This window comes from Heloderma suspectum, chromosome 2 (assembly GCF_057233095.1).
Source record: "Heloderma suspectum isolate Gila_16-S chromosome 2, 16-S_ref, whole genome shotgun sequence".
In the NCBI taxonomy this organism is placed as follows: Eukaryota; Metazoa; Chordata; class Lepidosauria; order Squamata; family Helodermatidae; genus Heloderma; species Heloderma suspectum.
In genome coordinates, this window is record NC_139459.1 from 385,915,001 (window position 1) to 385,926,835 (window position 11,835).

Here is an 11,835-nt window from a genome sequence, read left to right on the forward strand (position 1 = left end):
ACTATATTCTGTATAATTGAAAGATTAGTACTTGCATTTATGGAGGGCCCACTTGAGGCAAGGAGCAGGTTCAACCTACATCGAGTGGTGTCTTCAACTGTACAGCTCTCCCAAATTTTGTATAAATGAAAGGTCAGCATTTGCTCCCATGGGGAAAAGAAAGGGAGTGTCTTCACTCCACCTCAGCAAATACCCCACACCTCTCATAGTGACAAACAATTTGTTAGATATTAATAATTTCTGGTCAACAATTATTTGAACTTTATTGATTTATTGATTTATTTACAATACAAATGAGCTATGAACACTAAAGAAATATAAGAATTGTGCAGAATAAAACCAAATTCAAATCAGCACCCAAAGAAAACAAAACTAAACAATATCCAGAAAAAGAAGAAGCAAAAGCTAAACACCAGTCTTTTCATTCCCTCACTAGATGAGTTATGGCTTTGTTGCACATGTTCCTAATGACAAAACTCAGTTTCCTTTTGTCTACCGGATGGCCCCAAGGGAAGAAACCCAGTACCCAGGGATCGTCCAGCTCCTCCTCTTTTTCGGATGGAGGTGGATTGGCCTTTATGCTCCAGACACCGACAATGGAGAGAGATTCATGAGGGCCTTGACACCCCTCATGATCAGTCATGGCATTTGTGTGGCCTTCTCAAAAAGACTACCACGAAATATCTTGTACCAAATGTCTGAGAAAGAACTCCCTGTCATGTGGAGAACAGTCAAAGTAATGGTTTTCTATGTGGACTCTCACTATGGCTTTTTTCCAATTATCATTATACAACGTATGCTTGAAAGGAAACAAACTGGGACAAAAGTCTGGATCACAACAACTTTTCAGGACATCAACATGATCTTGTCTGATAATCCTCAGTACTTTCCATTCCTCCATGGTTCTTTTTCCTCCATAATGAAGATCCGAAAAAGGACAAAATACGACTACTATGAACCAGTTTCTTTTGCTACTAAACAGTTTTGGAAAACAGCCTTTGACTGTTTCTTTTCAAAGCATGTGTTATCCAAGAGAAGTTGGACAAGATGCACAGAGAAAGAGCAACTGGACAAACTGCCCCAGGAGGAGATAGAGAGAGCCCTGTCTCAGGACAGCTACAGTACGTACAACAGTGTCCAAGCTGTGGCACATGCCTTAGATGCTGCATATTCCTCCAGATCAAAACGGATGTTGATGGTGGGTGGAGGAGGCAGGCTGGAACATCAGAGGCTGCAGCCATGGCAGGTATTCCCTTCTCCTTTTGCAACACCACCACTGATGGAGGCTGGTGGCGCCTATTTCACTGGAGTTGTGAATCGGTTCTGGCTTTCAGTCAGAACCAGTTAGACCTCTAAGGGAGCTTTCCAAACTGCTGAACTCTATCCCCCAAATGGGCTCAGAACATTGGATAGCTCCTGTAGTGTTCTGACTGAAACCCAGAGCAGATTCTCAGCCCCATTGAAATAGGAGCCAGCAGCCTTCACTGGCCACCACTAATGGCAAAAGATTTGGGATAAAAATGACTGAGCATGCATTAAAGCATGTAATCATGTACTGTGTGGCAGTGCCAGCAACAAGCAGAGCTTATCTTGTTGCCTCCTTTGCATCCTCAATTAGTCTCCCCAGGGAGTCATTCTGAGTGGTCCAGAGATTATTAATGCACTCTCCGAAAAACGCCCCCCCGGACCCATCAGGAAAAAGTGGTTATCTCTTTTTGATGCACATTGGAGACAAAATTGTTTGTCTTTGCAGTAAATGTGATCCTGTTCCTGTAGCAGATTGATTTGGGGTGTCTGGTGCCTCTTCCTGCCAGATCTTGTGAGATCTGTTTCAGTTATTGTGCTTGACAAAGTGGGCAAGGCGCTTGCAGTGAGCCCCCCAACCATGTGCCCTCTTGAACCTTGCCTTTCATGGCTAATAAAAACAAGCTGGAGGGCAGGGCTGGAGACAGCATGTTTGATGGCTTCTGCCTATCAAGATCACTTTGAATTCTGTTTCTGTCTTCCAAAGTATTAGCTATCCCACCCAATTTTGTGTCATCTGCACATTTGATCAGCATTCTGAGCACCTCCTCCTCCAAGTCATTCATAAAAATATTGAAGAGCACTGGGCCCAGGACTGAGCCCTGCGGTACCCGTTCATTACCTCTCCCCAGCTGGAGAAGATCCCATTGATAACACTCTTTGAGTCCGATTCTGTAGCCAACTGTGGATCCACCTGATAGTTGTTTCATCTAGCCCACTTTGGGCTAGTTTGCTAATTGGGATATCGTGGGGCACCTTGTTCGAAGCTTTGCTGATGTTGGGGTATATGATGTCCACAGCATTCCCACAGTCCACAAGGGAGGCTGTTGTTCAGCATCTGGCATGTTTTGTTCTTGACAACTCCATATTAGCTTTGAGTAATCACTGCATTGTTTTCAAGGTGCTTACAGATGGATTGCCTTATCATCTGCTCCAGAATTTTCCCAGGGATTGATGTCAGACTGGTCTGTAGTTCCCAGGTTCCTCCTTTTTACCCATTTTGAAGATAGGGACAACATTAGACCTCCTCCAGTCATCTGGCACTTCACCCGTCCTCCATCATTGCTCAAAGATAACAGATAATAGTGGATCTGAGAGTTCTTCTGCCAGTTCCTTTACTACTCTAGGGTGCAGTTCATCTGCCCCTGGAGATTTGAACTCATGCAAAGTAATTAGTGATCCTTGACCATATGTGTATCAATGTCAAGCTGCAATCCTGCCCCTTCAGCCTGTACTTTGCCTTTGTCAGGAGGCTCATAGACCCTCTTTCGGGAGAAGACTGAGCCAAAGTAGGAAATGAGCACTTCTGCCTTTTCCTTGTCATCTGTTATCATTTTACCATGTGCTCTCTCGACCCTTGCCCTTCAGGGGTAATAAAAGTAAACTGGGGGGCAGGATTGGGGCAGCATATTTGAAGGCTCTGACTTCCCCTCTCAAGGAATGAGGCATAATCTCTCCGTCTTTCTTTTTAAACAGCAAATGGATGTTTATTTCCTATTTATTTGCAAATGATTGGATGTATTTATTTTTTTCCACACTACCCAATAGCTGAAGCCTTCTGGGTGGTTCACAAAAATTACAAACCACAAATAGAAGATAATAACAATGGAAATTTAAAATTTTTAACATACAATTTGTGTTTTGTTTTGTTTTTAATTTAATCCACGAAAACAATTACAGTAAGATACTAGAGCTGATAAATAAATATTCCACAGTATTCCATGCCATCCCTGGGAATAGAGGGCAGTCTTAATCTCATGCTGAAAAGATGACACTGTTGGTCCCAGGCGGATTCCAGTGGGAAGTGCATTCCAGAATCAGGGGGCTACCACTGAGAAGGCCCTCTCCGCTCTCCCTTGCTGTCACTGCCTCAGATTCCCTCAGAGGAGGCACACAGAGGAAAGCCCTAGATATTAATCGTAGTGTCCTGGTAGGTTCAAGTTGAGACAGGCCTGAGAATTTGCAAAAGAAGGATGGAACAGATTTAACAAAATCTGTACATCCCTTGCTAAGATATTGAGTATGTTTTCATGGTTTTTGAATGGCAGCTGGTTTTTCTCTCATTCTAGCTTCATGCTTTTTTAAGAGAAGTCCAATTTTCTAATGCTTCTGTGAGCAGACTGTATCTGGATAAGCATGGGGAGCTGGGAGCTGACTTTGAATTTGTGAACTGGGTGCTGTTTCCCAATTTGACTCGTGGCAGAGTGAAAATCGGGAGCATAAAGACACAAGGATCCACAGACAGAAAGCTCACTATTTACCCAGAAATCATGGTGTGGCCCAGGCATTTCAATCAGGTAGGGGGAATGATTAGTGTCATATTTTGGGCTTGTGGTATCTGTTAAACTCTAATAAAATGTGGTTAATACTAGGGCTGTGCATCACTTCAGTGCCAAATCTGAATACCGAAGAGAATCAGGGTGCTTCGGGGCTGCCTCGGTGAGATCCAAAGTGGATCAGACTAGCACCGAGGTGGTCTGAAGCGAACCAGGCCATCTCCAAAGTGTCTCGGTCCACCTCGGAGATTCAGAGCTATTCTAATGACTTCTGAAGCCCAAACAGCCTGTTTCGAAGTTTATCAACTTGTGAAAGATCAGGGAGGGGGAGAGGAGGAGGAGGAGGGAGGGAAGGAGGGAGAGAGCTTTGGGGAATGGCAATTCTAGTAGCCAGATTAGGGCTGAACTTAACCGAGCAGTCTCCAATTATTGGCAGTGGTGGAGAAGGGGGCACGGGATACTGTATATATTGGAAAGATCAGCCTGTGTTTGTTTCATTGCAAGAGAGAATATTGTTAGAGGTGGTGGTTAGGGAGAGCTGTGAGAATTGGTTAGTTAGTTGGATAGATCTATAATGTGTGTGTGTGTGTGTGTATGTGTTATACTGTAGCTTTGTTCTCCTTATTCTTTCCCACACAGCACTTTTCAATTCAATGTTCCCTTTCTTTCTTTTCTAGATTATTTATTTTAAAAAACCCAAAACATTTAAAAAGTGCTTTAGTTTCTCCTCTCCTTGCCTTGTTCATTGCCACCCCCACCATGCTAAATTATTCAATCATTCTTATTCATTTCCTTTTCTTTCTTTCTTTCTTTCTTTCTTTCTTTCTTTCTTTCTAGATTAGTCATTAAAAACAACAAGGAGCAAGGTTTAAAAAGTGATTTTCAACTTTCCCCCCTAATTTTTCTAGTAGATCCTTTAAGAATGTGTGTGTGTGTGCGTGTGTGTGTGTGTGTGCGTGTGCGCTCGTGTGTGTGTGTGTTCTTGGCTCTCCTCTCACCCACTTCCCAATTCCTGTATTCTTTCCCTTCCCATGTTTGAACTCTATATCTTTTCCATAAAAAAGAAAGAGAAAAAACCTTTTCTTTGCTTGTGCATAGATCCGTATTTGCTTTGCTTTTTCTCTTGTGTGTCTCTGTGTGTGCTTTTATTGTGGAGAAGCAAACAGGGTATGGAAAAGCATTATACACATTAAAACATATATTACTCATATTTAATACTACACTGTGGGGCAAAGAAAGCCCAATATGAGGCATCTTTGTAGGGATGTATGAAACACTTACCTGGTTTCATCCAGGGACATCCATGGTGGGGGGGAGGCACTCCGTCCCTTCCCCCGAAATCCTCCTGGACATCCGGCTGCTGCTGGGCTGAGCAGGGATGCAAATGGCAGCTGCCATAGCCGCCACCATTTGCGTTCCTGTCTTTTGCCATGATAGGCTACATATATATTTACGTAGCCTATCACGGCCTCCACAGGGATGCAAATGGTGTCCCTGTGTTAGCCGTGATAGGCTACGTAAATACTTATGTAGCCTATCATGGCCATTCATGGGAAGGTGAATGGCGGATGCGGCAGCCATTTTCAGAGCACCGGATGGCCGCAAAATGGTAGACTCCGTTCCGGGCCCATTTCAGGGGGTGGCAGGGGGGGTTGCTTCATTCCACCATGGATTCCAGGGGGCTGAATGCACTGGAATTCAGCCTCCCTGGGATCCATGGTGGAATTCTCTGACATCCCTACATCTTTGGCATCTTGGCAGTGGGGCTGCCCGTTGCCCAGATTTCATGCACTTCTGAGCAAGCAGTGAAAAGTTATAGCTCTTTGCTAGGGGTGGACGAAAGTCACTTACCTGTCGTCGAAGCTTGTTCGTGGTGGGGGGAGGCGCTTCGCTGCTCCCCCCGTGAAGTTCAGGCCGGGGGGGGAGGCTTCCCACCTCGCCCAGCCGAAATTCAGGCCAGGGGGGAGGCTTCCCACCTTGCCCGGCCGAAATTCAGGCCGGGAAGGAGGCTTCCCGCCTCGCCCGGCCGCGAACTCCAAAGTTAAAAAAAAAAAAAAGCCCCCGTGATAGGCTACGTGACGATTAACGTAGCCTATCATGGCTAGACCTGCAAAGTCAGCCATGATAGGCTACGTTAATCGTCATGTAGCCTATCACGGGTGACTTTGGAAAAAAAAAAAAAGCGTGTACGCTAATGGCGGCCCCCATAGGGAGCCGCCATTTGCGTTCCTTATTTGGTCGCTGTAGTCTACGTAAATCTTTACGTAGACTACAGCAACCAAATAAGGAACGGGAATGGCGGCTCCCTATGGGGGCCGCCATTATCTGTACGCGCTTTTTTTTTTTTAAAGTCACCCGTGATAGGCTACGTGACGATTTACGTAGCCTATCACGGCTGACTTTGCAAATCTAGCCGTGATAGGCTATGTTAATCGTCATGTAGCCTATCACAGGGGCGTTTTTTTTTTCTTTTATTGCAATGGCGGTGGTGGCGGCAGCCGGTCGAAAGACCGGCTGCCGCTCCCGCCCCACATGAACACCCGCCGAACAGCCGGCCGGACCCGCCGCCGGGAGGGACATTTGGCAAAGGTAAGTCCCATCCCTGGGGGGGTGCAGGGGGCGGGGGGGTGGAGAATTTCTCCCCGAAACTTGTTCGGGGGGCCGAACACGTTGGCGCTCAGCCCCCCGAAGTTTCGGGGAAAAATTCTCCGCCATCCCTACTCTTTGCTTTGGGGGTTTGTGTGGAAGACATAGCACAGCCTTCCTGCTAGCCTGTTTTCCCAGGTAATGTGTACTCCCTTCAGCCAAAGAGAGCCAGAGGTCATTCACTGTGAAGCTGTATAGGGAAGGGGAGAAGGGTTATTTTTACTTCAAAGAAACCTAGAGCAGAGACTACATTCCTAATCGCTGCTTAAACACCTAACTTCTCTGATTAGTCCTTTATGACCTTTGGTTTGAGTTTCTGAGTACAGCACCATTTATCTGTGTCTACCACAGAAGCTACTTAGTCAAACTCTCTGAAATTTGGCAGGTAGAACCCACTCCAAGGGGGCTGACAGATTCCTAAAATTCATGTCTTCATCATACAAACTGAAACATTCTGGCCATTTCTGTTTTCCAATGCAAGTCAATGGGAAAATGTCAAATCTGAACAATTTGGATATCCAAATCTCACTTCAGGTCCAAATCTGAAGCGAAGTGGGTTGGGTCCGAATCAGTCTGAAGTCAAGTGGGGGGTCCATATACAGTGGCAGTTAATACCTATGAGGTGTCTAGAAATGTCTCTTCACTGGTGTGTTTTATGGCTGCTGATTCATTCCTGTTGTTGGTTCTGCTTTGCATTTTAGTTTATTTTGATATTGTGTCTTTCACCTTTCAGTTTTGTATTCAGTGTTCAGTCTACTTATGTAGAGTCAAGTGGGATATAAATGTTGAAATGAACAAATGAACAGCCCAAAGAGCATCCTGGGGTCACTTGAGGTCATTGGGACTGGAGATCTCATTGGGTCCTTTCCAAAAATTATTATTCATTTCCATAGACACAAATGCCCCTAACATGTTTTCTTTTCTGCTCCTTCTCTTTATCCCTAGACTGTGCCTCATTCCAGGTGTGTCGAGAGCTGTTGCCCTGGATATGCCAAGGAGTTCCAGGAAGGAGAGCCACCTTGCTGCTATGCTTGTGCTTCATGTGCAGAAGGGACCATCTCCACTCAGGAAGGTGGGTGACCTCAGTGGAATGGGTGCTCCCTTTGGAAACAGAGCCAATATTTGAGGTGGGGTTTTTTTTGCCTCAACAACACATTTGTAATCAGGGGTTCTCTTCTGGATCTCCCTGTCAACTGAAATGAAGAGGCTGGTGAGCTGATAGATGGCCTTTTTAGTTGTGGCACCCCATAACTGGAATGTCCTCCCCAGGAAGGCTCATCAACAGGTGAATATGTCTTCATTTGCCCAACCATTTCAGCACTTCGAGCAAATCTGGTTTTAATTATGGCTTTTTCTGTTCTGCTGCATGTTGATGCTGTTGTTCTTTGTTTTATTTTAATTGTGATTAATTGACCTTGCAGTATCTTTTTTTTCTGGTTTGTAAATCATCCTAACAGGTTTTTGTTTTGTTTTTTCCTGAAGGGTAGGCTCAAAATTATTTCAACACATGAAATAAAAATTCAGACATTTTCAGTGAAGATTTTAAAGACATTTTTGAACTTGGATCCCATCTGGGCTTCAGTATTTTTAATTCCCACCACTAATTCCATAAATCACCCCTCTGCCTGCTCTGCTTTATACATGACTAAGGCAGGGCCATCTGTAAAGACCCAGAGAGGTCTACATTATACATAGAAAGTCTTCTGCAAAATGTGGAGGCTTCAGGCTCCAATTTTGGTGGGGTCATGAATCCATTCTGGGTTTCAATCAGAACCCGCCAGAATTGATTTAGCATTTGGGGGCAAGGTATTAGAGCGTGTGGTGACCTCCCAGGTCCAGGGGTTCCTGGATGAAATGGATTATCTTGATCCATTTCAATCTGGTTTCAGGCTGGGTATGGGATGGAGACAGCTTTGATAGCCTTGGTGGCTGACCTACGCCGGGAACTGGACAGGGGGAGTGTGTCCCTGTGAGTTCTGCTGGACCTCTCAGAGACATTCGATACCATCAACCATGGTAATATTCTGGGATGCCTCACTGGGATGGGACTTGGGGGTACTGTTTTACAGTGGCTGCATTCCTTCCTAGCGGGGCAAACTCAGAAGGTGTTGTTGGGGGATGCCTGTTCAATTCTGTGGCCATTAGCTTGTGGGGTCCCTCAGGGTTTTGTTCTGTCTCCCATACCATTTAATATCTACATCAAACTGCTGGGAGAGGTTGTCAGGAGTTTTGGAGTTTGGTGCCACCAATATGCTGATTGTCAGGAGCACCCTAGCTGCCTCTTGTAGTCCCCACCAATAGCCAACTCAGGACACAGATGACGAGGAATTCTTTTCCAGACTTTATTCCTTTATTACTTTATGACTCTTTCAGAATACTAGTCGCTAGCGCCAAAGCAAGGAACAGCACCGGGGAAAGATAGCTGAGTAGCCTAAGCTCCAGGTAAGGCAGTTGGTCCCCGTTTGAAGGAGAATCACGGGAAGACCCTGAACTTATGGGCTAGAGAGAGATCCTCCCTCTTTCCCTTCGGTCCTCGGGACACGACTGTTGTTTGCATGCCAACCGAGCACTATGCCTCCTTTCCATGCCCTCCAACTGTCACTACTCCCTGTGTCTGCACCAAGCATCCAGGAAGCCCCCCTCCAGCGCTCTCTCACTGCCAGGGTCACTATCTATCCCAGGAATGCTGGCAGGAGGAATCTCTGCCAGCTGCTGCGCTTGTGAGAGATGAGCAAGCTCCTCTCCCAAGGATTGCTGTTCCTCCTCGGAATCAGAAATGCTCTGGGGCTCTATTGGCTCAGTTTCCACCCTGACACTGATGACGGCCAGCTCTACTACTCCTTTCCACCAGATTCCAAAAAAGCTGTTTCTGTCCTTAACCAGTGTTTAGGGGTGTACAAAACCCCACTTACCTGGCTCTGCTGGGGTCCATGGAGGGAGGAGGCAATCCAGTCCTCCCCTTAGAATCCTCGATGGGCGGGGAGGCAATCTGGTCCTCCCCCCGGAATCCTGCCCAGCCAGCTCTGCTCCACAGCCAGGCCATGAAGCCGTCGGCCGGGTCGATCTGCAATGGGGCCTCCACCCGCTGCCGGGCTGCTGCGGACGCAAATGGCATCCTGCATAGGGGACACCATTTGCATCCCTACGCTAGGCCATGATAGGCTAAGTATATATTTACGTAGCCTCTCACGGCTAAAGCAGGGACGCAAATGGCGTCCCCTACGCCATTTGTGTCCCCACTTTAGCCGTGATAGTCTACATAAATATTTATGTAGCCTATCATGGCTAAAGTGGGGACACAAATGGCGGCCGCTACGATGGCCGCCATTTGGGGCCGCAGCAGCCCAGAAGATGACCTGGAGCCGCCACCGGACCTGCTGCCGCCACCGGAGCCATCACCAGGTAGGTCCGTTCCAGGGATTTTGGGTGGTGGTGGGTGGGGTAGTCTGTTCCACCACATACTCCGGGGCGGGTGGATTCTAAAGAATCCGGCCTCACTGGAGTCCGTGACAGAATTCCCCAACATCCCTACCAGTGTTTGGCATCAGTAATGGACTGGATGAGGGAGAACAAAATAAAACTTAATCCAGACAAGACAGAGGTGCTCCTGGTCAGTCAAAAGGCAGATCAGGGAATAGGGTTTCAGCCTGTGTTGGATGTGGTTACACTCCCCCTGAAGTCTCAAGTTTGCAGTTTGGGGGTGCTCCTGGATTCAGCCCTAAGCCTCTCCCACATCCCCATCTTTGCTCAGAATGTAACAGAACACTGACAGCTGTGGATGGACACCTGATGTTAGTCATGCTGAAGCGACTCTTCTCCTTTTCAGATGCAGACCATTGCACCAAGTGTCCAGAAGAGCAGCATCCAAACAACGACCGAGATCAATGTGTCCCCAAGGATATAACTTTTCTGTCCTATAACGAAATGTTAGGGATCATTCTGGTTTCCTTCGTCCTTTTCTTATCCCTAACAACAGGTTTCATTTTAATAGTCTTCATTAAATTCCGAGAAACTCCAGTAGTCAAATCTAATAACCGGGACCTCTCCTACATTCTCCTTATCTCACTCCTGCTTTCCTTCTTGTCCTGCATCCTATTCATTGGCTGGCCAAAGAAAGAGACCTGCATTCTCCAACAAACAGCCTTCAGCATCATCTTCTCTGTTGCTGTCTCTTCTGTTTTGGCCAAAACCATCACTGTGGTTCTGGCCTTCCTGGCCACAAAGCCAGGGAACAAGCTGAGGAGATGGCTGGGGACGAGTCTTGCAAACTCCATCATAATTTCTTGTTCCAGTGTCCAAGTTGTCATCTGTACCATCTGGCTGGGCATCTCTCCGCCCTTCCCTGACTCTGACATGCACTCTCAGCCTGGACAGATCATCCTGCAATGCAATGAAGGATCTGTGACTATGTTCTATACTGCACTTGGCTACATGGGCTTCCTGGCTGCCATCTGCTTCATGGTGGCTTTCTTAGCCAGGAATCTGCCTGGGGCCTTCAATGAAGCCAAGCTGATCACCTTCAGCATGCTGGTCTTTTGCAGTGTTTGGGTTTCCTTTGTGCCCTCCTACTTGAGCACGAAGGGCAAATACATGGTGGCTGTGCAAGTCTTCTCTATCTTGGCCTCCAGTGCTGGCTTACTGGGCTGCATTTTTATCCCCAAGTGCTACATTATTTTATTGAGACCTGACCTGAATAGGAAGGAGCATCTAATGGTGAAAACCAAGCATGGCATCTGAGCTTTAGTACTAGAGAGGGGTTAGAATTCTGAACCAACCAGGATCAGATAAGAACCATAGCTTCTGGTGGGGGCATGTATGAAATGTATCCATAGCTTGTTGCTTTCCAGTGGGATCCAAGTAGATCCAGAAATACTGGCCAGCCTTCATTGCAAGGAGAGGCAGCTCCAGAAAGGAAAGAGAGAGTGAGAGAGAGTGAGAACAAGAGCGAGAATGAAAGAAAGAAAGAAAGAAAGAAAGAAAGAAAGAAAGAAAGAAAGAAAGAGACAGACAGACAGCTTTTCCTCTTTTCCTTTTGGGGTCACATCACTCTAGCAGTGAAGAACATAAAATAAACAGATTACTCAATAAATGGATTACGGTTCTCAGGTATAAATGTTACCATAACCTTTACTGACTTTAGAATTATCCCGTATCATATCTCTCCATGATCAGGAGAGATCTCTCCCCTTCAAGAGAAGCAGCTATTCACTCCAATCAATACCCTCATTTTTGTGCAAAACAGATTAATGCCTGATGATGGCAATGGCAAATAAGGAAACAGAGGTATAAACCCCCCAAAAAGTTTTGCTCCCCCTGATACGATACATCCACAGAACCAGGGAGTATTGCCTATGCAGTGGCATTGAATTGGTTCCAGCCCAAGGTTTTG

The 11,835-nt window shown here is 46.3% G+C and overlaps 1 protein-coding gene across 1 annotated transcript; it reads left to right on the forward strand.

Moving 5' to 3' along the window:
• Window positions 1–6,279: 6,279 nt before the first annotated feature.
• Window positions 6,280–11,529, forward strand: LOC146356423 (vomeronasal type-2 receptor 26-like). The gene is made up of 3 exons (XM_084832622.1): window positions 6,280–6,389; window positions 7,392–7,518; window positions 10,273–11,529. Exons 1-3 carry the CDS (start codon window positions 6,333–6,335, stop codon window positions 11,181–11,183), a joined length of 1,095 nt encoding a protein of 364 aa, XP_084688748.1. The 5' UTR covers window positions 6,280–6,332; the 3' UTR covers window positions 11,184–11,529.
• The last annotated feature ends 306 nt before the right edge of the window (window positions 11,530–11,835 follow it).